General features: G+C 45.9%; 1 protein-coding gene across 5 annotated transcripts in view; it reads left to right on the forward strand.

Moving 5' to 3' along the window:
• The window catches only part of Iqsec2 (IQ motif and Sec7 domain ArfGEF 2), an 84,002-nt gene that overhangs the window by 8,234 nt on the left and 48,055 nt on the right, over positions 1-27,713 (forward strand). For 3 of the 5 annotated variants that reach the window (XM_040744011.1, XM_040744012.1, XM_040744015.1), the window contains exon 2: positions 15,015-15,044. In XM_040744011.1, the coding sequence (XP_040599945.1) occupies positions 15,015-15,044 (30 nt within the window). Of the gene's footprint in view, positions 1-15,014; positions 15,045-26,493; positions 26,640-27,713 lie in introns of those variants that run through there. The other 2 variants (XM_040744013.1, XM_040744014.1) reach the window with 2 other exon arrangements.

Consider the following 27,713-nt stretch of genomic DNA (forward strand, 5'->3'; position numbering starts at 1 on the left):
GGGAAGGAGGGAGTGGCCAAGTAGACGCTCCCCAAGAATTCCAAGAGAAGTTAATGCAGGGAATATTTGCGTGTCTAGTGCATGTTGCATCTTGTGCCCTAACAGGTAAGAGTTTGGTGATTTACACTGCAGAGTTCTGGCTTCAGGGTAAGAAAGAAATTGTGGAAACAGATGTATATATACAAAGTGGTATCCAATGTTGTATTGCCAGAGGGAAGGACAAGACGTACCCTAAGGATTGGTATCTATGGACTATCAGGGAAGGTTTCCTGGAGGAGGTGATCTCTAAATGGAGGCTCAAAGGATGAGTTGGAGTTAACTAGTGAAAGTATGTGGGTTGTTAGAATTAGGGACAAATGGGAGGCTAAGGCGCTGGGGGGGGACAGCCTAAGGATACCCATACATAAAGTATGTGCAAAGAAAAGGGAGATTTTTATCCATCAAAACAAATTAGAGCAGCAGATAGGAGAGAGGGAGGTTCATCAAAGAGGAGGAGGTCCTGAAGAATTGGTCAGCCTAGATCATGAGGACATAAGATGACAGCATCAGGAACTTTAAGCTAGGGAGAGAGGTGCCTATTGCATGGTATATTGAGAGTCACATTTTGGAGCAATCTGCCTACAAAGGCAGACTGTAAGATAGATTTGAAAACATCTAGTGAGGATGTGCATGGAACAGTCTAGATGAGAGACTGTAAGGTCTGCACTCCTATGAATATGAAAACAGTGCAGATGCCTATTTACAAGATGAATCAAGAAAATGTGTATATATACAGTGCAGTTTTATTCATCCCTAAAAAGAATTAACAATTTCATTTGTAAGGAAAATGAATAGAACTGGAAATCATGCTAAGCAAAATAAGCCAGACTTAGAAAGATAAATATTGTATGTTTTCTCATATGCAGAATCTACATTTATATATATTTATAGATGTATGTGGGCTAGGGAGGTGGCTCCCTGGGTAAAACACGTGTTGTTCAGTCATGAGGACCCGAGATAGAATTCCCAGCACCCACTAAAAAGCTGGGTGTGCTGGTGCACTCCTGGAATCCCAGCACTGGGGAGGTAGAGAAAGGAGGACTTACAGGCCTTGCCAGCTAGTCATTCTAACCAGTCAGTGAGCTCCAGATTTGTGTGAGACCCTGTCTCAAAGACAAAGAGGAGAGCTGTTTTGGAAGACACTCAGCATCAACCGCTGGCGTGACCACATACAACACACACATAAACAGACGCATACACAATTATATATGACATGATAGCAGAAATGGCAGTATTTGGAGAGGAGGAGACTAGTGAAGGCAGGAGAGAAAAATCAGAGGGTGCATTGTGGGGGATGAATATGAGCAAATGGCAAAAATATACATGTATGTAAATGATATAATGAGCCGGGAATGCCAGCACTAAGGAGGCAGAAGCAGACAGATCTCCGAGTTCCAGGCCAGCATGGTCTACAGGGGAGTTCCAGGACAGCCAAGACTAAGCATCCCTATAGCAAAAAGAAAATAAAAGAAAGAGAAAACGACACAATGAAACTAATTTTTAAAAAGAAAACAATTTTGTTAGGAGAGTAGATCTTATTTTGAAAGAAAAAAAAAAAAGACCTGCACACTTGGGTGCCAGAGAGAGAGAAGGTGATGACAATAAACTCTTCAAGTGCCATCGTAGAAGGAAACACAGCACGCTGCAGGAGCTCGGAGGAGTGGCAGCAGTTCACGATCAGCTGGAAGGGCCTGAAGTAGGCAGCAGTCTCCTTTACAGGTGAGAAGATTGCAACCGGAAGCGACAAAAGACTGTTTGAGGCCCCGCAAGTGTGTGTAGAGGAGAGGAGAGCGTTGGGACTGGAAGAGTCGCTCTAAACTGCTTCTGTCCAACGTGCTGCTTCCTGCGCAAAAAATCTTCCGATTGTTTTTGTGTTCTACTTAGAGAAACCCAAATGAAAGAAAGAAGAAAACTAGGACTCCGAGAGATTGGGTGCCTTGTTGGGATGAAGCGACAAAGAGCTTCTTGCTTGAGTGATGGACTGGCCTCCTGCTCTGATTTTGCTCCTCATAAACCAAGGTGCTTGATTCATAGCTGGGGATAGGAACTCTTTCTTCTTTTTCTCCACCAGCTCAGAACCAAACTTCTTGCTGCTGGTTTTTGTCTTGCTAGGACTTGTTTGATGTATCTGAGGCAGCTCAAAGGCAATTTCTGGCTTGTCAGCCAGGCCTGGCCACCCCCTGCCCCCATTTCAATTTTCATATAAAGGAGGGCTGTGCTTTTGAGAAAGACAGACTCGTGTTTGAATATAAATGCTGTCTCAACCGTGCTAGATGACCTCAGTGAAGCCATTTTATGTTTTATAGGCTTTTAGTCCTGGTCTTTAAAATGGAATAACAATACCTACTGCTCAAGATTAACCGAGATCATTTGAATTGCACTCTCTGATGTTTGTACTCAATAAACAGTTGGTTTTTGTTCTCTTTCTAAAATCTCCCATGGACAGTGATTTGAAGAATCCAGTGCTAGGCCAAGCTTTGTTTTCCCTGGAAATGGTGCGTTTTCTCTTTGCTAATATGGAGCTAATATTGTATCTTCCTTTATGCCTCAACCACCAGTTAACTTGAAATGTAGCTGTAGCATCTTTGTTAATCTTTCTTCTGAGTTCTTATTTTTTTGGTTCAGTTTCTGGTCTGTCCTTATCTATGCTCTTGGAGTAAGTCACTTTCAAGCCTTCGTGAATCAAGCAGGTATAAGTAATTACTGGGTATAAATAGTTGTGGAAGTCTGGAGGGGCTGGAATGGTAGTGCTGGTATTTAAAGATGACCAGAGGTGGTGCAGGTTGATTTGGTTGAAAAGACACCTGTGTGGATTGTTACAGGGAACTAAAATATTACTTTAGAGCAGTGGCTCTCAACTTTCCTAATGCTGAGACCCTTTAATACAGTTCCTCGTGTTGTGGTGACCCCTAACCATGAAATTATTTTTGTTGCTACTTCATAACTGTAATTGTGCTACTGTTATGAATCGTAATCTGTGTTTTCTGAAGGTCTTAGGTGACCCCTGTGAAAGGGTCATTGTACCCCCAAAGGGGTCAGGATGCCCATGTTGAGAACCACTGCTTTAGAGTGTCTAGCCCTGTACTTAACCCCTCTTGCTCCTGCTCTACACAGAAGCAAACGCTGGAGACCAGGACCTCATATCAGCAGAGTCATCACCCTGTCTGCTTAGTATGTATAGTGTGAAAGACAGAGAACCCAAGAAAGGAAAGGGACTTGATTTTAGAAAGTTAACAATTATACCAGCCAGTCAAGGTAGCAGCCACCTCAGCCGGAAGGCTGAGGCAGGAGGATCACTTGAGTACAGGATTTCAAGACCAACCTGGGCAACACAGTCAAGACCTCATCTCACATACAGCAAACACCAAATCAGCACAAATCAAGGCAGTGTGTATATACAATATTATTTTTATTTTTAATTGATGCAGTAATTATGCATGTTTATTAGCTACAATGTAGCATTTTAATATATGATTACAATATGTGATCATCAGATCAGGGTGATTGACCTATACACAAACATTTATTATTCTTTGTATTGAGAACATTAAAACCCTCTCTACTAGCTAATGTAAAATATTCCATTATTTTTCTCAACTGTTGTTGTCCTTTTGCACTACAAAACAGTAGAAGTTATTCCTTCTATCTAGCACTCGCCCAATAACCATCTTCTTTCCCCCTTCTCATTCTTGTCCGTCTTGGGAAACACTATTCTGTTCTGTGTTTCTGTGACATTAACTTTTTAGCTTCTACATTTAAGTTAGATCATGCAGCATATATACTCATTTTCAAATGATACCTGAGGGAGTCGTAGAATAAAAAGCCAGTGTCTTGCCAGAGATGGTGGCACATGTCTGTAATCTCTGCTTTTGGGAGGCTAAGGGAGAAGGATTCTTGGGGGGGGGCAGGATAAGGATCATAGGGAGAATCTGTCATAAAAAGACTTGCCTCTTGCTTTCAAGCCTCTGGAGGTAGCCACTTGTTTTTGTTGTTGCTGTTTTTTTGTTTAGTTTTATATTTTTAGACAGAGTCTCACTTAGTATCCATGGTTGGCCTGGAACTTGCTATATATATCAAACTGGCTTCAGATTTTCTAAGATTGTCCTGCTTTGCCTCCTGATTTCTGGTATTACATGAAAGGATCACTATGCCTGGTTGTTGTTGTTTTCAGGCAGGATCCCATGAAGTCCAGGGTGACTTTGGAGTTGCTATATAGTTGAGGCTGGCCTTGAACTCCAGATCCTCCTGTCTCCATTTCCTAAGTACTGGAATTATAGACATTTAGCCCCCCCATTCCCATTTGCTGGATATGATCACTTTTATCATTTAGCTTTTCTGGTAGTAACTTATTATCTCTTTTTTGTTATTGCATTTTTGAATGTGTGTGCATGAGAATTAACATGCATATGCATATACTGTGGCATTTAGAGGTCAAAGGACAGCTTTTTAAAATCAAATTTGCCTTAGATTGAATTCAGGTCATTAGTCCTGGTGGCAAGCACCCCAAACCTCTGAACAATCTCACCAGCCTGCTAAGAATTACTTCCTCACATAGCAACTTAAAACATTATCTCTCTTTTGTTGCTATTTAATTTCTATTAATTTTAAAATTTGTACTCAAATTAATGGATTTAATTATGGGATTTTTATACTTACTTACTGTCAGTAAATCAATGGATAAAGAAAAAGTGATGCATATACACATGGAATTTATTTAGCTGTAAAGAAAGATGAAATCATAGCATTTGCAGGAAAGCCGGTAGAACTGGAAATTGTGAATTTACACAAAGTATCCCAGATCCGGAAAGGCAGATTCCACACACGGTTTCTCTCATATGCATATCATATATATGCATATATGTGTGTATATGTGGGAATGAGTATAGGTCATGAAAAGGGGGACTATGAATAGTGAGAAAGAGGTCTTAAGGGAAGGAGGGGTGGAGAGAAGAGAAAAGGAAGCTAAGAGGACGCATGTGACATGAAAGCCGAGGAGGGCCAGCAGAGGTGTGAAGAGGGCTAACAGGATGGGAACGGGTTAGGGGAGGGGATACGGAAGGGGATCAGCAAAAACATTTGTTTGGTCTTCTTTTAGTGGCCAAGTGGTGGTGGCGCACGCCTTTAATCCCAGCACTCGGGAGGCAGAGGCAGGTGGATCTCTGTGAGTTCGAGGCCAGCCTGGTCTACAAGAGCTAGATCCAGGACAGCCTCCAGAGATGTAGAGAAACCCTGTCTCGAAAAACAAACAAAAAAATTCTTTTAGCTCATTAGTTTTCTCTCCTATTTTCTGCTTTACAGACAACGAATGAGTTAACAGAAACTCTTCCTGACGTATTTGTATATCCAGAATCACTTGTGCACTCTCAGGGTTTATTTGGTGATCCAGCAGGGAGATGATTTTTATAATAGGTATCTTTCAAATGCCAAAATAAAAAGCAGTTTATTTGGGGCCGCTGAAATGTCATTTGATACTCTAATCCATCTTTCATAGCTTAGTTCCTTTCTCCAGCAGCCCTGTGACATTTCCCCTGCGCGTGAATGCCAGGCAGCTCATGTTGTGAGTCCAGCACTTAGGGTGGCAAGGAAGGAAGGAAGGGAGGATTTTGCTTACTAACATTATTATTATTATTAGTGTGTGTGCGTGTGTGTGTGTGTGTGTGTGTGTGTGTGTGTGTGTGTGTGTGTGATGCATATATATATGAGTACATGCCATGGTGTGCATGTAGAAGTCAGCGCACAGCTTTTAGGAGTCAGTTCTCTCCTTCCACCGTGCCAGGTCCAGGGACCAAATGTCATTAGGCTGGCACAGCACGTACCTTTACATGCTGAGCCATCTCCCTGGGCCGAAAGGATTTTGTAGGTTGTCAGTTTATCCCTTGCCTTTTGCCCCCCCTCCCCCACGTGATGTCTACTCTTCACGGTACATGCTAAGGCTAAGTTTGGCTAAGCTCTCCTGGCCCAAGGGGCTCCCCCTCCTCAGCTGCAACCCCCTGTGAGGGTTGGCTCTCCTTCAACTCCCCAACCCTCTGTTGAATTCTTTTTTCTTTCAGAAACGTGGAAATCTCTTACTCACTGATGATGTCATCTTCCCCCATTCTTTTTCCTGATATGAGTTCATGCTTAATATGCTTATTCCTTTACTTTTGTTTACTGCAGGGAGACAGGAGATGCACATTTATGCTCTTGAGTTACAGGCTTTGGCTCTAGGTAAACCTAATTGAAACTAGAAATTATTAGTAACTGCACATTCCTAACAGCCAAACTTGGCTGACCTCGTTTGGATCCTGTGTTACTCTTGGTCCCAGTCAGGGTCATGAACATTCCTCTGGCAGCCCCGGCACATCCCTTTCCTTAACCTCTCTACGTAGTCAAGGAGCCTCAGCTGCAGAATGGATACCTGGGCTTTCCCGGGGTTGGCTAGGTGCTTGGAGGGCAGCCCATCTCCTTTACTCAGTCAGTGAAAGCAGGTGGACCAGAGATGATCCCCAAATACACTGGAAGGGGCTGGGAGGCTGAGTGGAGGCTTATGCAACAGAAGGCTTACTCTAGTTGCTCCCCCTCCACACACACTTTCCCACGTGGCTGAGCCTCCAGCAGAGAGGGGACAGAGGAAGGCCAATAGAGCCAGGTCCTTTTTCCTGCCCCATTCATCTGTAGTATCTGTACCTACCCCCACTTTCTTTTTGGGGTGCCCCCTTTTCTGTGTCTTCTAAAAGTGCTTGCTGGGGCTGGAAAGATGGTTCAGTGGTTAAGAGCACCGTCTGCTCTTTCAGAGGACCTGAGTTCAATTCCCAGCACCCACATGGCGACTCACAACTGTGTGTGCCCCCAGGTCCAGAGGCCCCAACCCCTTCTTCTGGCCTCCGATGGTACCAGACACACATGTGGTGCACGGACATATATACAGGCTAAACATCCTACACATAAAACGAAAACAAATCTGAAATTAAAAAAATAAAGTGCTTATTAAATGTTCCTGGTATACAGTGCCTTGGGTAATGCTTGTGTGGAGGGGAGACGGGAGACAGGCGAGGGAGGTGGGTCAAGTCTGTAGGCTGGTACGGGAGATGAAGTGCCTCTTGGCTCTGTTGTGACAGAAAGGAGCAGAAGTTGTGGCAGCTAAAGGCATTTGTTGTGAGCATGCATGATGACACATACTGACTCAGGAGGCAGAGGCAGGAGGACCACAAGTTCCCCATAGGCATGCACTGCATAGCAAAATCCTGTCTCCAAAAGCCAAGCAATCAGACAAATATAGATTTTAAACTCATATCCACCGCTTATTGGCTGGGTGATTGTGGGTAATTCACATTGCTCCTCCAAGCTTCGGTTTCTGTTTCTGTATGATAAGAACAACTTCCTTGCGCAGATGTTTGGGAGACAGCATGAGTCCTGGGCCATTATAAGCACATAATAAATAGTACCATTGTTATTATTTGGGTTATTGTAAGTTTGGCTATGATAAAGACCAATAATACCTGCTTATTATATTTATTATGATTACATAATACTTGTTTAGGATTAAAAGGAGGCATACCTTGGGTGAAGCCTCCCTAGTGCTTCCCAGCAATTATAAGGCAAAGTCCATACCCTGTTGCCTGGTCTTTAAATCTTTGATTGTAGTCTCTTGGTTTTCTTCAAGATATAAATACGATCTGATCTTTGCCTCTTTAGCTCTGGAACATGACATTTAAAAAGTGGTAACCCTGTGTAGTGGTACATGCCTATAATCCCAGCATTTAGAAGGCAGAAATGGGAGGATAAAGATTTCCAGGCCATCCATCCTCTCCGAGGAGTGGATGGGGGGTCCGATGGGAGGAGTGGGAGGATGGGAGGGAGAGGGAACTGGGATTGGTATGTAAAATAGGATTGCTTTAAAAATAAAAATAAATATTAAAAAAGATTTCCTAGCTAGCCTGAGCTGCCTGGTGAAATCTTATCTCAGAAAAATAAGAATAAGAGCTGGGTGGTGGTGCGCACCTTTAGTCCCATCGCTCCAGAGGCAGAGGCAGGTGGATCTCTGTGAGTTGAAGGCCAGTCTGGACTACAGAGTAAGTTCCAGGATAGTCAGGACTGTTACACAGAGAAACCCTGTCTCAAAAGAAGAAAAAGGAAGGGAGGAAGGGAGAAAGGAAAAGAATAAATATAGATAAATATGTAGTTGAAAGTATGATTTCTTTCAGGCCGGGTGGTGGTGGCGCACGCCTTTAATCCCAGCACTCGGGAGGCAGAGGCAGGTGGATCTCTGTAAGTTCCAGACCTAGCCTGGTCTACCGAGTGAGTTCCAGGACAGCCTCCAAAGCTACACAAAGAAACCCTGCCTCGAAAAACCAAAAAAAGTATGATATCTTTACCATCACCAGCACCACTAGCATCACCTTTTTTATTCCAGACTTGTTCAGAGAATTATGTTGAACAAGGACTATGGAAAAGCTAATGAGCAACAACATTCTAGAAAGTCCCTTTATACATAATGTATTTTTTCTCTAGAAGCATCTAACATCTTTTCTTTAATCCCCAGTGTTTTGAAATGCCATAGCAGCATATCTGGATGTGGGTCTTTGTTTTGTTTATCTTGCTGGCCTTTCATTCCTTCAGTTCTGGGAAACATTCTTCTATTGTGTCTTTGAGCATTTCCTTCCCGCTGTTTCCTCCATTTTCTATTTCTGGAATCCCTATTGTTAGATGGAGGAATTCCTCAATTAATGCTCTCATTTTCTCATCTTTTCTCTCCTGTCGTCCTTTTTATTGTGTTGTTTTGTTTCCTAGGATATCTCTTCACCTTTTATTTTTTAATCCCATGGACATTTTCATTCTGGCTCTCTCTAGTTTCCATTTCCCAGATTTCTTCATTGTCTTGGTTCCTTCCAGATTCCTTCTTAGGTTTGTTTTCTTTCTCCATCTGCCTTCTAGGTTGGTGGTCTCCCTCACATAGTTTTGCATCATACAGTAATCTTTGACTGCTTGGAACTGCGTTTCCTTTGAAAATAATGAATTTTATTAAGGTTTATTTGACATAAAACAAAATATACCTAATTTGGGGGCCGGAGAGATGGCCCAGCAGTTAAGAGCACCTGTTTCTCTTTCAGAGGACCCGCGTTCAGTTTCCAGCACTTGCATGGCAGTTTATAACGACATATATAGACTCCTCTTCTAGCCTCTGCCGGCACCAAGCATGTACACAGCGCACTTACATGCATACAGACAAAACATTTATACACATAAAATGAAGCTAAATAACCCTTAGAACAGAAGCCCTAACTTAAGTGCCTTTCCATGATGATGCGTTGAGACTGGCTTCCATGACACTACACAGGTGCACAGAATCTGTGTGCAGCCCACTTTTGCTGTTCGGAGCAGGAGAGTAGAAGGAAGTTAGGGTCCCACCATTTTCCAAGGAAGATCCCTTTGCTTTTAGCTCTGTTTCACCCCATCTGCCACTGCACCTGGTGTTCTCAAATCCAAAGCCTCCGGCTGCAGGGGTGGTGCTGAAGGTGGAGAGAATCTGACTGGACAGCATTGAGGACAACATTGCAAATCACTATTTTTAGCTTTATCCCTCATTCTGCCTTCTGAGATGTACAGTGCCTCCAAATCTTGAGCACTGAAGGGGTTCTATAAAATGAAATAGTGTACTTCTGGCCAACAACCCAGACTTTGTTTTTCTGTCTTTTTGTTTTTAATTTACTCGAATTTTAGTGGGATTTGCAAAGTAACAGACACAAATTAGTTCATTCAACTCATTGTGTTTAAGTGAACATTCCCCTTTTTATTCTAGCTAACTCGTATTTATTCATCTTCCATGACTCATGTAGTCACCATATCCTCACAGAATTTATGTGCATGTCCATAGGCTGGGTTAAGGAGACCTTTCTCTGTTCTCCCTTGATATTTACTTCTTCCTTCCCTCTCAGCCATAATCAGAGTGTTCTGAAATTGCCTATTTCAAGCATGACTGACGCATCTTCTGGTGGTCTGGAGCTATGCCTCGTTTCTTCCCATAGCCCTAGCTTGGGATCTGGTCACAGGAGCACAGAGTAGATGTGTGCTAATGGAATGAATGAATGACTACAAACCAGACATAGCTAGAGGGAATGGCCGTCTAGAAAAAGAAATAAGCTGGGTGCAATTGCTCCTATATAAGGTTAGTTTCCTAAGAGCCATGTGTTGTTTTAAAGCCACGTGTGAAAGAAAGTCTACCAAAGCACAATTTAAAGCAGTGGGAAAATATGCCTGCGTCCATTCTCTCCATTCAGAGGGTGGTTAGCTGCATCATGACAAATCAAAGTAATGGTCTTGAAGAATATGCAGTTGCATGGGGAAACATGTAAGAGAAAAAGCAATAAAAATCATACATTGCAAAATCCTTTCTACTACATGAGGAAATGCAGAGAACAAGAGGAATAGAGCAACTGTTCTGAGTGGTCGCTGCCTCTGTGGTGTAATTATATACATTTTCTCCTTTTCTTTTCCAAGGGTTCCTAGATTTTCTAATGTAACAATGCATTCAGTGCACAGTTTTTAAAAGCTGTTCAGAAGTGAAGGTCACTGTATCAAAAGAGCTAGGAATGAAATGCCCTGATGTATAGCCTGGGAATCAATGTGTTTGTTTAGGGGGTTTGCAGTAAAAGCTGCATCCTTCACTGGTCACAGATCCTGAAGGCCTTGGCCCGTGGGGCATCCTTACTCCCTGGACTGCAAAGCAGGACCTAGCTAAGGAAGCCAAAGGAAGAGGATTTCGGGCTGTTTATTACAAATCCCAATATCATGAACTGTACCAAGAAACAGGCCTGGATCCCAAACTTCAAAGACCCCTCCCCACCAAACAAGTCTGGAGTCAGGGAGCCATGCTCATTAGGACCCCTTCCCTTCTAGGCCATACTCTAGGCATCTGGTCTCTAATGAGATTTCTCAAGCTTACTTTTAGGAATTGTAGTCTTATTATCCAAGGCTACTCATTCGGCCCAAGGTTAGCCTAAGGAGAAAGGGGGGGTCACAAACAGGGTATGAGCATATGGGCTGATGTGTATGTGTGTGTGTGTGTGTGTGTGTGTGTGTGTGTGTGTGTACACATACATATGGATAGACAGACAGACAGACATTTCCTTCTATTGACTTGAGTTAAAAAAAAGTGGGGTGTGGTCCCTGGGTCTTTGGTTCCACATGTGGAAAGCTGACTCTAGTTGATAAGAGAAATAAACTTTGGGATTCTAAAGAAAGTAATTTTTGGTTTTTTCTTTCTTTTTTTTTGAGACAGGCTTTCTTTATGTAGCCCAGGCTGTCCTGGACCCCAGAAATCTGCCTACTTCTGTCTCCCAAATGCTGGGATTAAAGGTGCCACACCACCACTGCCTGGCAGAAAGTAAATATTTTAAAGCACCCTTTAGGGTGCTTAGAACTCAACTAACACAGCTCTATAATTTTACAGATGAGGAACAAAAGTCCAGAGAGGTGACTTACCAAAGTTAACGCTGCCTGTTAGGGACCAAATCATAATACATCCTAACTTCTACCACTTTATACTCTCCCCCAGAAGAATGGTGGCCCAGTTTCATGAAGTAGGAGGCAGATTGACATTGGTCAAGGTACTGTTCCCTGAAGAAGTGTCAGATGGCACTATATTGATGACTGCTGTCCTTCCTAGAATTTTTACTGATGTGGGGAGGAAAGGGATTATTTCAGTTTACACTTCGACATCACAGTCCATCACTAAAGAAAGTCAGGACAAGAGTGCAAAAGCAGAAAGTGATGCAGAGGCCGTAGAGAAACAGTGCTTTGTGGCTTGCATCCCCCTGGCTTGCTCAGCCTGCTTTCCTATACATTCCAGGACCACTGACCCAGGAGTAGCACCTCCCCAATAGGTTGTGCCTTCCCACACTAATCATTAATCAAGAAAATGTCCCATAGTCTTAGACTACAGGCCAATTTTATGGAGGCGTTTTCTCAATTAAGATTCTCTCTTCCCAGCCGGGCGTTGGTGGCGCACGCCTTTAATCCCAGTACTCGGGAGGCAGAGTTCGAGGCCAGTCTGGTCTACAGAGCGAGTTTCAGGACAGCCTCCAAAACAATACAGAGAAACCCTGTCTCGAAAAAAAAACAAAAAAAAAGAAAAAAGAAAAAAAAAAGATTCTCTCTTCCCAAGTATGTCTAGGTTCGTGTCAAATTAACAAAAACTGACCAGTATTATTTTTCTGAAAAGATTTTCTAAGTTAGAAACAAGCTTGCTTCACATTTCGATCCCCGCTCCCTCTCCCTCACCTCCTCCCCCATTCCCCCACTAACCCCCATAGTCCCCCCAGTTCCCCCTCCATGGGGGATCTCCAGAGTCTGTCATTTTGTTCAGGGCAGGGCCTTGGCCCTCCCTCAAGAGTCCAGGCTGAAAGAGCATCCCTCATTGTGGGATGGGAACCCAAAGTCCATTTGTATGGCAGGGATAAATACTGATCTACTACCCAAGGCCCCATAGATTGCCTAGGCCTTCTCACTGACACCCACGTTCAAGGTGTCCCATGCTGGCCTCCCAGCCATCAGTCTGGGGTCCAAGAGTTCCCCCTTGTTCAGGTCAGCTGTTTCTGTGGGTTAAACCAGCCCAGTCTTGACCCCCTTGCTAATCAGTCCTCCCTCTCTGTCACTGGATTCCAGGAGTTCAGCTCAGTGTTTATCTGTGGGTGTCTGTCTTTGCTTCCATCAGTCACTGCATGAAGGTTCTGTTTCTCAGACTCTATGGCAATGGGATTGTAGGCTGGCGCTCCTAAAACCCATATATGAGTGAGTACCATGTTTATCTCTTTGTGATTGGGTTACCTCAGTCAGGATGGTTTCCTCTAGTGCCGCCTATTTGCTGCAAATTTCAAGATTCCGTTGCTTTTTTTCCACTAAGTAGTACTCCACTGTGTAAATGTACCACATTTTCTCTATCCACTCTTCAGTTGAGGGGCATCTAGGTTGCTTCCAGGTTCTGGTTTACAAATAATGCTGCTATGAATATAATGGAATAGACATCCTTGTTGTATGAATGTGCATCTTTTGGGAACATGCCTAAGAGTACTGACCAGTATTATTATTGCCCATATATAGCATACTAAATGCTTAGTGATAGACCCATGAGGTGGGATGTACCCCCAGTTTGGATCTTATGATGCTATGTCCTCCGAAAGTAGGAAGAATCAGTCCAATGTGAGAAGAATTGCCTAATACTTGGACATTTCCTCCAGCCCCACTGTTGTGTTGAGAACTGTGACACATCAGAGGAATACTTTGGAAGCAGAGATACTATGATTGGTACTTAGGAGATGCTCAATGATGGTTCATGATGATGATGATGAAGTTAAACTTCTTGAGTAGATAGCATAGGCAACTGAATAAATATGTTCTGGCTTTTTAGATGGGTGTTTGTAGACCAGCCTCCCTGGAGCAGGGGATTAGTGTTAGAGATACTAAGGGTTTTGGCTCCTATTCTGTAGGCATCTGGGAACTCATTCAAGTTTGACTCCTTGGACTTTATACCTGAGAATAACTGAGCTTGTTGCTATAGAGTGGGATGGAACGTTTGAATAACTGTAATAAGATGCACTGTGGCCTTGGTTTTCTGTGCCTTTAAGGGGGGGCAAAAAGGCAACTGATCAGTACCACTGTTATTTGATGAACATGCACTTTGAGCCTCAAAGAGAGGGTTTCTTGCCACTGGTCCGTACTGCCCCATTTACTGAGTAAAGAATTTGAGGTCCTAGATAGCAAGGTGACTTCTTCAGGATAATGTGGTTAGTAAGCAGTCAGAGTCACTTAGCACCCTGATGCTTGCCTGCCCCACCTTGCTAGAGAGAGAGAGAGAGAGAGAGAGAGAGAGAGAGAGAGAGAGAGAGAGAGGAGAGAGCAATCATTCATCAAATGTTCTTCTAAAACCATCCTCTCAACATACATATAGGTAGCACCCCTCCCCAAAAACCTAAGATTATATCTTGGCTCTCAGCTGAAGACAGAGTCTCCTGTGTTCATCTCTGTGCCTTTTGCAGCTCGGCCTGGGAGAGGACCAGAGGTGTGGGAGTGAAGAGGGGGGAAGACTACTTCCCATACTCTCCCACTCCCGGGAACCCTGGTTCTCCTTTCTCTCCGCTTCTTCTCCCAGTATAACAGCTCCTGTGTCCTAACCTCCACTACACACGTGCATGTGCACACATACATGCACACATAATGGCCATGTGACTGCTTGTACAGGCGTATGTGCCTGCACAGCTCACACTCTTCCCGAGGAAGAGTGAGAGGGGAGGGGAAGTGCTCCTGGTGTTGCTCACTTCCTGGCCTTCCTCAGAGCTGGTCCTCCCCTCATTCTCTTTCACACTTCTCGTGTCTCTGGGGCCCTGCGTAATGAAGAAGGCAGCCCGGTATAGTAGGAAGGGGCCCAGGCGCTGACTCACTTACCTGCTCGCCTTCATTCTCCTAAGCTGGAAAATAAGCAGGTGGGACTAGGCAGTTGGCAAAGCGTCTTGTATCTTGTTAATAATATCTGGCATTTGTCTGCCTGGTTCCAAAGAGCTTAATCATCCCAGCAGCTCTGTGGATCACCCTTGTGTTGCTGGGGAACTGAGGGAAACTGAGGTTCAGACACGGAGATGAAGTAGCTTGCCTAAGTCCCAGGGATAGTAAGTGGCAGAGACAATATCTGAACCTTGCTGCCTCTGGCTGCTTCTCAGGCCACACCCAAAGGAAAGCCACACTCGTGGTGACTGCTGCTACCTCCTTGACTTCACACACCTCCAGTGGCCCTACGCTTGCTTACCTAGCCAGCCAGTCCTTTCTCCCAGTTGCTCCAACTGACTAAGCAACTCACCATCATGGAATTTGCACTTGCTATTCTCCATGCATGAATGAAACATGTTTGTGCTTTCATAACATGTGTTGGACTTCAAGGTAGGGTAGGGAGAAAGAATGGTGAGCCTATATTGACTGTTGTTTTTTTTTCCCTGTTTCTCTTTCAGATCTGATGGTGAGAATTCCAGGACAGTCAGGTCAGTACCGCGTTTCTTTAGTAGTACTTGGGGGACAGGATTGGGCCTGGGGTGGAGGGGTTCTCTGGTTGTTACTTTGGGATCCATGGGCGTGGGTCAATGACAGGGTTCTTTCCCCATTGGTATTAGAGGTGGGTGTGCAATGGAAGGGAGGACAGGGAGAGCATGGCAGGCATAGGCATAATGGTATTAAAGAGTTACTCAGTCTGTGCAATCCTAGGGGACTTGAGAGCTTTGCCGCACAGTGCAGGGCCACATGCGAGGTTGGTCTCTGGGATGTCAGCTCCAGACCCAGGAAGTCTTCTACTTTCTTCTTCCAGGAGAAAAGGGAACAATTGGTGCTAGGCTTACCTTGTCTTATTTTCCCTCTCTATCCTGAACTCTGCCAGTCTCAAGTAGTGGGACTTAGGTTGACTTTAGATGTGATACATTCTAGACATTAGAAATATATGTGTATGGTAACAAGGAGACACTTTTGAAAGCTTGGTTAAAAGTTGATAAGCTTTGATAAGGTCTAAAGGTTATCAGTTGAGGAAGCAGAAGCAAAACTGGACCTCATCTGTCAGAAACCCCACAAAGGCAGAAGTGTCAAAAATGAGGATAATGTAGGGGTGGTGAGCGTGGTTCAGAGTGTGGTCTATCTAGTCTTAGCATCTAGACTGGAAACTGTAGCTTCTGAAATGAGATGGGCCCAGGCTATAGAAGCACACAGTGGGGACAGTCAGTGCTCTCCAGGCCTGCACTAATAAATATGACTCTTGGTGATGATAGGTTCACTTGAGGAGCTGTTCTTCCTTCTGAATGGGTCAATTGGAAAAATAGTCCCTTTCCTGTGAACCTTGCTTACCAGGCTTTCTGGGTTGGTGAATGCAGCACAACCCCTAGTCACTAGCTCTCAGCTGTAAACTCTTGGGTGGGCACAGCTTGCCCAACCATATGTAATAGCACAGTTCCGATCATGCAAGTTAGTGGACATGGGTCTGGGTCAGAAGTTGCTTGTGTACAAACAGTCTGTCCTAGCATCCCTTGCAGGAAGTCTTAGATGAACACATTGGTGCCCAGGTCCAAGGGGAGGGCTGTGGCGGGGAGGGTGTGACACATGCTGAGGCTAGCATTAAATCAGTGAGAATGTGGTGAATATAGTCAGCCCTGGTGTCTGGGCAAGAGGTCTATGATGGCACATAATTAATCCTTGCATGCAGCCAAGGAGCATGGCCAGGCACAGCTTATTCTAGCACCTAGGAGGCCACTTGCCTAAGAAAGGACATAGATCTCAGTGTCCTTACTGTGGGTTTGAAGAAAGGCAGCCTGGGATGACCTCAAGCCCAGGCCTCCCATAGGCATCTCTGTTGATGTGCCTGCTAACTTGTTGAGGAACCAGACTGAACCACATCTCTAGTTGTCAGCTCCTCCCAGCTGGGGAGTTCCTGGAACCTTTAGCTCATGGTGTTTAATAATAACCATAATCATGAGTCACGTGACGGCATATGTTGGGCCTTTTATAAGTTACAGAACTTGTCAAGGATTTGTTTTATTTGATCTACCCAGTGACACTGTGGATGGAACCTGTGCTGGCCTTATCGTCTGTGTTTTACAGTTGAGGAAACAAGCCAGGATGCAAACTCCAGTCTGCTTGGCACCAAGCCCAGATTCCTGCCTATACTGTCACATAGGACTTTTTGACAGCTTTGTAGCTGATGATCATCCTTGCCATCATCCAAATATTAGTAATCATAATAATTATCATTGATTCTTCATATACTAGTCACTCTAAATATGATCTTTTTAATGCTCACAGCAGCTGCATTAGGAATGGATTATGAAGTCTGATTTACAAATGATGAAAAGGAGCCTGGTGTGGTGGCGCACGCCTTTAACCCCAGCACTTGGGAGGCAGAGGCAGGCAGATTCTCTGTGAGTTCGAGGCCAGCCTGGTCTACAGAGTGAGTTCCAGGACAGTCAGAGCTATATAGTGAGACCCTGTCTCAAAAACAAAGCAAAAACAAATGAGGAAGAGGAGAGCCCGAAGGGGTCAGTGACTTACCCAGGAAAAGAAGATCCCATGGGTAGGGTGGCATTCCTCTCATTCATGCCCTGGACTCTGGCTCTGAAGCTAGTGTTGATTTTACTCAGATTTGCTTCCTGGTGTGCATACTGGGCTCATATTCAAGGAGTCTATAGCAGTGTTGAGGGCTCAGCAGGCAGAACAAACTCAGGCTGTAGCAGTAGCTACAGGGCAGCAGAAGGACCTATGGCAATAACATATACAAACCCAGTTCTCACGGAATAGTGGGCAGACCCTTTCATTTGGGACCACAGTTGGATGGGGCTCTCTGAGGATTGTTTCAGACCCCACATGTAACTTCTCAAGTTCACTACAGTTAGGGAGTGCTTTTGGAGCACGGGACTGATTTCACATAAGGAGAGTCCCTGGATGCAGAGTCATCATGAGTAGGGAAGCAAGGGATGTGTTTAAAGCCAGGGACCAGTCAGTTGGACTAAAACAGATGTGGGCAGGAAAGAACAACTTCTAAAGGTCAGAACTCTGATTGGGTCAAGGATGTGCCACAGAGCTCTTCAGGCATGTCCAGCCTTTTGACTTTGTGACATGATGTCATCTACAGAGTTCATACACGAAAACCATGTAAACGGATGTTTACAAAACAATGCAAAAAATCTCATAGTAGCAGCTGGGGAGATGGATCATTTGGTAGAGTGCATGCTGTATAAGCATGAGGGCCTCAGGCTGATGCCTAGAAGCCGTATAAAAAGCTGAGCATGATGTATGTTCTCGTAATCACAGTATCAGGGAGACAGAGATCCCTGGAGCTCACTGGCCAGCCATCCTAACAAATCAGTGAGAGACTCTGTCTCAAAAGTAGAGAAGAGCTATTGAAGAAGACATCTGTTATCAGCCTCCAGCCTTCACGAACACACACACACACATACACACACACACACACACAGAGACACACACACACACACACACACACGCCCTTGTGTATCCATATGCACACATACCATCTACAAACACACACACACACACAACCAATTTTATGATGTTTTAAATAAGTTCATAATTTTTGTGTTGGCACCATTTATAGCTATCCTAGGGTGTAGGCAGCCTATGAACTGCTGGTTGTATGCACCTAAGTGACCAGGAACTAAGGAAAGTAGGCTCCGTGGCATTAAAAAGGGGGAGTAGAACCTTTGGCTCCAGGCTAAGAGCTCCATTTTGAACTAGGTTGCTTTCGAGCTATTTGACTGGGAAAATCTGTTTGTCACTTATAGAACCCTAGTTTCCTTATCCAGGAAGCACCTGCATTCATGAATGTGTACACACATGGGTGCATGTGTGGGTGGAAAAGAGTTAGGTGAGTAGAAGAAATGTCAAGAAGACTAGGTCTCAGCTCGTGTGCAAACTGAACAGCAAGGAACGAGTAGGGTAGGTAGACCGCAAGTCACCCATGTTAGGGCCCAGGCTTTAGGACCCCTCAGGATTGAATAAAAGTATGATTAACGCTGAACAGCCAGTGATGGGGCAAGGGGCAAAGATGAATGTCTGGACTTCCTGTATATCCAACAGGATTTGTGAGACCTAAAGGTACTGTAACCAAAGTCCCGAGTAAGACTGGCCGTAGCTAAAGGTCATGACGCTGTCAGCATAGCCTGCTTCCTAGCTGTCTGAGTTTTGTTAGCACTTACATTCTCTTGTCCTTTGTTTCTCTTTTATGAAACGGAGACAGTGCTTCTGACTTCTGTGAGTTGGGGGAAGTGGAAGTAAAGCTGTGTTCAACATCAAATGGCGGCTCCAGCGGTTGTGCTCCACAGCCTCTCCTAAACTGACTTGTAGCTATGTAATTTAGAGTCATGCTGCAAAATGGGGACGAGTGTAGAACTTAAAAACAGACAGGCGGGAGGGGCTAGGTTGTTTCCACCAGCAGAAGATGAGGTAGTCCCAGCTGTCCCAGAGGCAATCCTGGCTGTAAGAGGTCAGGCTGGAACTCCATGGCCCCTGGGAACAGGCTGAGGTTGCTAGGCATGCAATGATAAGAGCAAGAGGAGGTGGCTGGCCTGTTGCTAGGGAAGGAGGCAAGGTAGGGGGAGCCACTGACACCCTCTGAGCCAGGGACATCCCCATGGCAACAGAAGCCACTGATGTCTGGAGAAGTGGGAGGAGGAGCAATAGCTGGCTCTGTTCCCAGAGGAGGCCTCCCACTCTGGGCCTCAGTGTCCCTATCTGTCCCACTGAGAATCTGGTTTAGGTAATGTTGAAGATTCTTCCTTGTTTTGACCTCATAGGATGACTAAGACCTTACAGTCTTCCTTGGCTTCCCCATTCACATATCTGAGATACTACCAATCCCCAGAGCAGTCCCAGCTGTGTCCAGTTTTTCCCTCCCATCTGTTTCCTGTTGAGCTCTGCCTGGCTGCCCACCCTGCCCAACTCTCTGTTCCTACTGCTTCCTGTGCCTGCAGCCTTGTTGCTTACCTCTGCGAGCCGCTCTCTGGCGGGGAGGGGGAAGCAATTCCTGTCCCGTCTAGTGTGGGAAGCCTGACCCTCGTCCACCCAGACTGCTTCCTCCATCCTAGGCTTCCCAGGCCTGAAAGGTCTGGGTCTCTCTTGCTGCAGTTTATTGAGCTACTTCTAAGAGCTGGGCTCTCCACATGATACTTGGCGGGTACATTTATGGCGACATATTGTGATTCCCCACTTTACATAAGGCTGTATTCAGTAAGATCCTGGGATTTGTCTGAGGTCCTCCTGGTACCCTGTGGTGGACCTAGGTTTAGAACTTGCCTCTGTATCATTCCTTCTACCCCTAGCCTGGGGCGCAGATGTGATTTTTCATTTTCAGCAGCAGCAGCAGCCCTACCACGTGATGGCAGGGTACCTTACATGTAGTCTCTCATTTTGTCTTCACTATAATCTTAAATGCTGTATATTGTTATTTTACAAACAAGGATGCTAAGGCTTGGAAAGCTAAGATAATTTGCCCCATGGTAAAAATTAAGGTGGGAATCTAGATCATCAGATTTGTAATCACCACAGTGCTGTGGGTTTTACCTGATTGCTTTCCTGAAGTATGTAGAACATTCATTCCCTAAGTAGCAGGCCTGTGTTGGACAATCTGTTTGGGAGGAGGGTGACACAAAAGGAGGTAATCGGAGACCCCTGCCCATGGGGAGCTCTTAGTCCAGGGTTCCTACAGACAAAGATAAGCTAGCGTTAGACTGTGATAATGAGATGGATGACCAGTGTACAAGAACAGAAGTCTGGAGGGATTGACCTGGCTTCTGACAACAAGACAGAAGGTAGGACCAAGGAGAGCTGGGTAATTTTCCCAGAGGAGGAACTTTTTCTGGAAGCTCCAGAGAGATGACAGGGCAAATGGTTCCTCTTCTCCCCTTCCTCTCTGGGTTCTCCTGCCTCCGCTTGGTCCAGCCCCCGGAAGTGGGTGACCCCTAAGCTGGCTGAGTGCCTGGTTGGCACCAAAATAAACTTGCCTTCCCTCTCTTCCCCTCCCCTTGCCTCTGTCCCCTCTGTCCTGGCTTTAATTAGCAGCCCTAGGGATGAGTCACTTGGCAGCTGGGGAGGGAGGCTATGCAGAGCCCAGTTAAGCTTCGACTCTTGCCCTGAGCCTTATAGGCAGCACCACTGTGTTCATATGTGTGGGTGTGTATTGCTGCATGTCAGGGAGGCTCTGCGTCATTGCTGCTGAGATGAGCGCAGGGGCAACTGCATGCTGCTTCAAGGTCGTGCATGTCAGGGTGTCTGCACGTGAGCATATCTGGTAGTTGCCGCATTGGTCTCTGTGTGTCACTGAATGTCTCTGTGTGTGAATGTCTGCCTGTAGTGTGATAGCAAGTGTCAAGAAACGAGCGAGGGAGCTTTTGGGCAAACAAACACAAATGCCATAATAACTGCAGTCACTTCTCCTGACATAAGCGTTCTTATGTTTTCCCTTCTACAAGCCCTGCACTTGTATCCCCAAATTTCACTTGTCTTAGTTTGGGCACATTTCACGGCAGGGAACACAAGCTTACCTGTGCTAGATCAAGAGTAGAGAGGGGAGGGCTATAATGAAGTTACGTCTCACAAAATGGAGAATAGTGAATGAATGATAGCCATGCTTTTCATCAACCAAAATCAAGACCAGAAGTCAAGACTGTTGACTGTTCTTTGGATCACTTGTGGATCTCCTGGGCCTCTGTCTTGTCTTTATTCCTCATAGCCTGCCTGACCTTCTTATCTCTTTTTCACTGATTCTTCTCTGTGACTTCCTCTGCCGCTGTGCACCATAGCACGGTAACAAACCCTAGCATCTAACCGCAGAGATCCTGTCCAGCCTCTGGTAATAGAAGACAGCAAAATGGGTTTGTGTTCTCTTGGAAACGGCTGAGGGTAGAGAGGTAGAGTACTTAGAGATTGGCGTTTCTTCTGTACTCAGCAGAGTGTTTCTGTGCACAAGAGTGAGGTCAGGAGCTGGGCATGCTGATGCACACTTTCAGTCCCAGGACTCGGGAGGCAGAGGCAGGTGGATCTCTGAGTTCGAGGCCAGCCTGGTCTACAGAGTGAGTTCCAGGACAGGCAGGGATATTACACAGAGAAACCCTGTCTCGAAAAACAAACAAACAAACAAACAAACAAACAAAATTTTGAGATCAGAGCCTGGGAACATTCTATGCAGACATCTCTGATGTTAAGATTGCCCGTCCACCCAGTTTTAGGTTCCTACTTATTTCCAGGTGACCTTTGTTCTCTTTTCCAAGTTCCATGTTCTTCTATCAAAACACACTATTTTATCTAAAACCATTTTTCACTTTTTCTTGTGATGTTTATATTGAACCCAGGACCTCACGTATACTAGGCACATGCTCTATTCCTGAGCTACCCTGTTTCTTTATTTTTAAGTCAAAACACCTTTTAAAGTTGTTTTTGTTGTTGTTATTGTTGTTGTTTGAGACAGAGTCTCACTATGTATCTCTGGCTAGCCTGGACGTCTCTGTGTAGACCAGGCTGGTCTTGGACTCAGACTGAGAGTACTCCTGAGTGCTGGGATTAAAGGCCACCATGTCCAGCCCCAAACACCTTTTAAATGCATGGTGCAAATGACCATTGCCACTAGTTTGTGGTGATTTTCATAGCCTCAGAACAAGTGGCATAATGTTATTGATGGTACAGTTGCTACCAAGTTTGTGGTTGCTTTAGGGACTTTTCTGTTTTATTGGCTCTGTGACTAAATTTATAGTTATTTGTAGTATATAATTACAGACACACATTATCAATATTACCAGCGTGACGCTTGAGCTTACTTTTCCATTAATACAAACCCTGCAGTTTTTACATTAATTACAGAGGGAATTAATGACCCCTTAGACAAGTTTTCACCTATTAGTAAAGAGTTAGGAACCAGCTGTGCCAGTAATGACTGGTCCTCAGATGTGAGGGCAATGCCCACAGCTCTGGACTTGGCCCTGACCTAGCCTTCTCTGGCTACAACCAGAGTCTTCCTGTAATCTCATATGGGGCCTTCTGGTTCTGTTCCAGCACATAAGAGATGCTGCTGTTATTCTAATAAATATGACCATTCACTGTTAAGTCGAAGTGACAGAGATTAGCCAAGGCTCAGGTAGAGTCTCTTTCAACTTCTCTTCTTCCTTTGTTTTTATTGTTCCAAATGTTAATTATTGCTTTGGTTCTGAAAATACCTGTTGAATTTCAGGTAGTGTTAGGGAACACTTGACACACATTACCTTTCACAGCCATTCTGCCAAGCAGAGGTGATATAAGGGTGGGAAACATGTATCTAGAGGAGGTAAAGTGACGCCCAAGTCTTTAGTCTATCCATTCATGCATTTTTGTCCTTCATTCGAGGATGATTTATCTAGTACCTACCAACACCAGCTGACTAATTGGATGGTGCTTAATAGAGTGATGGGCCTTGTGCTGGACCCCACTGTCTAGTGAGGAAACATAAAATTACCCACAACTATAAGAGAAGTGTGGTGTGTGGTGGGTGCTAGGTGCCTAACCCAGCCTGAGGGTCAGGGAAGATACCGAAGCTGACATCCAAGCTGAGACTTGGAGTATGAGTAGAAGCTATCTAAGGGAGGATGGAGTGGTGTGAGGTGAAATGGACAGTATCACAGGCCAGACATGCGGGAGGGGTGGTTGGCTCCTGCATTTGTGAGGGACGAAAGCTACATGTGCAGTGGGAGTGGATTATTATGAGAAAGGATCCAGAAATTAGAAGAGTTTACATTAGGAGGCTGGAACTGGAGCCCCGGTCAGTCTTACCCACTGCTAGGGAGCTGCGGGACTCGGCAGCCTTGCTTCCATGCTTCTTGGGTTCCTGGAAATGTGCCCTGGGCCAGGTCATCTCCTGGGTGGGCCTGCGGATCGGATCGTCTTCACTGTATTGCAGCGGTTTCAGTGCCCTCTAGTGTCCTCTGGCCCATCTTGCAGCTTCCAGTGCTGTGTTCATTGTCTCCCACCAACACATATAAGGTGCTAGGTGCTGGGTTCACTGGGCTCAGTGAGACACCTGCCTTACAGGTTTCCCAATTAAGGAGATGAACCCCGTGAACAGTGTTGTGAGAAGCTGGCTGAGAGAAGAGCAGGATGGAGGGACACCAGGGAGGTGAGCCACCCTGCCTAGGGGGGCTCAGGACAGGTTCCCAGATGACACAGCTTCTAGCTGACTTTTGAAGAACAAGTTGGGGAGGTGGTTGTGGGGACCCAGCGGGAGAGTTAAGGTGAAGAATGGAGGAGCTGCATATGCCTGAGAATTGGAAATATTTCTCTCTAGGTGAGGGGAATGTGGTGCATCTCTGTAAGCATAGTACTGAGAAGGTGCAGGCAGCAGGATCTCAAGTTTAAGGCCAGCCTGGGCTATGAAGCAAAATCCTATCTCAAAAAAAAAATGAAGGAAGACCCAGATTAGCTGAGAGTGGGAGATAGGGGCTAGGTCAGTGAAGGACCTATGGGACCCGCTGCTAGCTCATTTACAGCATGGACTCATGTCCAAAGCCTCTTTATCCTTTGGGGTCACACGCCCATCTGAGTAACTGGTGAAAGCTAGAAAGTAATATTTCCCAGAGAGCACTTCTCAGCCAACTCCAAGGGCTTTAGAGATACTCCCCTCCCATGCCTCGCCATGAACCACAGACTTCCTAAATAAACCTAGGATAAGTAAGAAATCCCTATCATGGCCGCCAGGAATTTGCAAGCTTGAACCCTTCCTGCATCTCTGGCTTCATGTGTGTCTCTCAGTGAAGTTTTCATTCAGCCACATTGGCCTCTTGGAAGATTCTGAAAGCAGCGTCTCAGGTCCTTTCTTCTGCACAGAATTCGTTCTGCTTCCTGTCTCCACATGAACAGAACATCTGTCTCCTCTCAGTTAGACATAAGCTTCCTGAAACCAGGACATATTGTGCCTTTAGAACCCAGAACCGTGCCTAGTCCACAGTATGGGTTGAATGAAGGACTCATCAGTGCCCTGTGGTTGGATTAAGCTCCTCACTCTGACTTCGTTCAGCCCGTGGTGAGTCATCATAAAAATTTATGTAACATGCTTAGATAGGTCTGAATTACACAAAGGCCCCAGTTTATTAACAGGTATTTTCCTAGAATTCTTTCTTGTCTTTGAAGCAAATGGGCTTCTTGAAAGTCCCCCTCCCCGGGAGAAGGAAGGGCTGACCTCTCATTCAAGCAGCCACTCTTCCATCATCACATGCATACCTGAGCTTCTGGAATCTTGACAAGAACCTGTGAGGTAACCCAGGTATACTGGCACATGCCTGTAATTTCAGCACTCAGCAAGCTGAAGCTGGAGGATTGCTGTGAGTCTGAGGTCAGTCTGGGCTTCATAACAAGTAGCAGGCCAGTCAGAGGCTATGGAGCAAGACCCTGTCTCAAAAAGACAAATGAACAAACAACCCCGTGAGGTAAGCAGAGCATGGCAGGGTGGCACATACCTGTAATCCTGGTACTTGGTGACTGAAGCAGGAGAATGAGGAATCTGAGGCAAACTTGGCCTGCATAGCAAGACTCTGTTTCAAACAAACAAAACCAAACTTACAGAGTAGGGAATCGTCATTGCTCTTCTACAGAGAACCAAACCGAGGCTCACGGGATGTGCCCAGATAAATGGTTACATTGAAATCTACTAGACTCCACAGTGTAGGCTCTTGGACTGCCCGGGGAGTAGAAGAGGCTTGCCTGAGGCCATGCATTATCAGCCTTCTAGTCAGGACTACAGTTTCTGTCCTCAATGCCTGTCAGGCCTAGAGGAAGGTCTGGGCCAGAGGTGAAGCAGCTGCAGGAACTGGAGAGTTGTCCAAGAAAAGTGAACAAAGCAGAGCTTGAGATGAGGACTTGAGTACCCAGTCATAGGAGATGGACAGAGAGAGAGGAGGCCTCAGAGGTCCCACAGATGCCAGGTTTGTAGTGCTTCAGAGGCCCTCTCTCTTCCTAGCAGCCTTGGCTTTCTTCAGATGCACCAGTTGTCCTGGTAGGGAGGCAGGAAGGTTGGCCTGTGGCCTGTCAGCTCCGATTTCTTCTAGATCACTGACCACCCTGGCCCTCCCCAGGAGCCTTCTGCTCAGAACAGCCAGGAGCCTGGACTCTGGGGCCATGAAAGGCTAGGATGCTCTGAGCTGGATCTGCGATCCTTTTTTTAGGAATGCGCCCATCTTTCAGACTCCCCAAATTCTGTTTTCTCTGGTGCTACCCAGGTAAAGAGTAGGGTGCTGCAGGTAGGCAAGCGCCAGACACCCTCTTGTGCCCTGCTGTATTAACTCTGCTGAGATTGTGTGCCTCTCCAGGTTTCTGGTTTTGGACCTGTAGAATCAGGCTGCACAGTCTTCCTGGAGGAACAACCTCTGGATTATGAATGGCGTGTGTACAGTTAGTTGTGCTTTTCTCTTTGGGTATTTTTAGATTACTGTAGTCATAAAGAATATTATTCAGGGCCACATCCCCATATCTGAAACTGAGTGATTTGAATTTTACTTGATGTGACTGTCTAGGACAGTCTACATATGCCTGTAAATGTGCTGAACCAAAGATGTTTGTGGAAAGCCTCTTCGAAAAGTTTTCTGTAAGTACAGAGTAGTAATAGAACTGAGGTTACAGATTGCAGATTTTGGAAGAGCCAAATTAAGCACTGGTCTTGGGGTTCTGCCACTACCACCAAGCTTCGTGTCTCGATTTTCTACAGAGGGTATTCTACAGACCTTGTGACACAAGCTTTTTAGGATGAGACACGTTACTTGTAGGGATAGTAGCAGAGGAGATGCACATAGGGGGCCCAGCCCCAAGCGTAGCCGTAAGGAATAAGCAAGCTCTCTAAACTGCTTCCTCTTGTGCGGAATTCCCAGCCCTTGCAGAGCAAGGAAGGAGCAAAGTTTCCAATTGCAGCCTGGCCTGCAGCCCAGCTGCCCTGGCCCCTCCTCCTTGGCTCCACCTTCTAGGGAAGGGCTGAGGAAGAGGAGGTGGGAATAGTGACCGGGTGGCACTGGCAGGGAGTAGGGAGGGGGCTGCCCCTGGGACAGGGCCAGACTCATGGAACCCCCCTGGAGGAGCAGCAGGTAGGAACCTGGGCCACTTAACCTGACCCCCCTCCCCTTCTGCTCAGGCCTAGCCCCACTGCCTGGCCTGATGATTCAGCTGCCTTCTGGCTTCCTGGTTTCTGGCTCCCTTTTTGTACTGTTGAAGGCCTTTGGTTTAGGAGAGGGGACCGACTTGAGTGGGTGAGTCTGTGGGCATCTGAAAGCCAGCTTAGTAAGGACCTTGGAGCCCCAAGCAGTACAGCCCATGGCCTGTGAGAGGTGACCTCCGTGACAGCCGTGGCACTAGCCTAACACACCCGACAGCCTGCATGCTCCCGCCACTGACATCCTGATGCCAACATTCCAGCAGCCTGAGGGTGTCTGCGGCTCACAGGCAGTGACTGCCACTTGAGAAACACTTGAGAAACAGCCACTCTGATGACGATGGCCATTTAGAGCTTCAGATGAGAATTCTCACGTGCAAAGATTCTCTGTAGAAATGTGGGCATCTTCTGACGTGCTACATTAGAGAATGGGCAGCTGGACTGGACTGCAGCCCTGTTTCTGACTTTTATGTGGGCTCTTGAGTGGCCAATACTGACCATCTACATTTAGGGGCTTGTGGAGACAGGGACTGGCTGACCTGGAGGGACAGGCTCCACTTTCAGCTTGTCCTGACTGTGGCCACTTGGTATGACCGCCCCCCAGCAACCACACTGGGTTGGACAGGGCAGGGACAAGGCCCTTAGCCCCCCTACTTACTGTCCCTCCTCTTCCCTTTTTGCCATTGTCTGGACTTTAATCACATCAGGCAGGTGCCAGAGGTGCCTTTAGACTGTGCACTGGAGGTGGGGGTGGGGTGCAGCCGAGGGGTGGAGCGTGGGCCCGGCGTGGGATGTGTGGGGACAGTAACAGCCTTGGAAGCAAAAGACTCCTTGGAACCACCTTGTCCTCTCCCTTGCCTGCCCTTCTGCCCCCAGCTCTGAGTCCTATGCTGTCACAAAGACCACTGAGATCCTGCCAGCCTTCTCTGCCCTCAGCCTGCTCTGCCTCGGCATTCTCTGGCTCTCCCTGTGTTCTCTCTGTGTCTTTTGTCTAGCCCTTCCTCTTTCT

The sequence above is a fragment of the Mesocricetus auratus genome, unplaced genomic scaffold (assembly GCF_017639785.1).
Source record: "Mesocricetus auratus isolate SY011 unplaced genomic scaffold, BCM_Maur_2.0 Super-Scaffold_100003, whole genome shotgun sequence".
Lineage (NCBI taxonomy): Eukaryota > Metazoa > Chordata > Mammalia > Rodentia > Cricetidae > Mesocricetus > Mesocricetus auratus.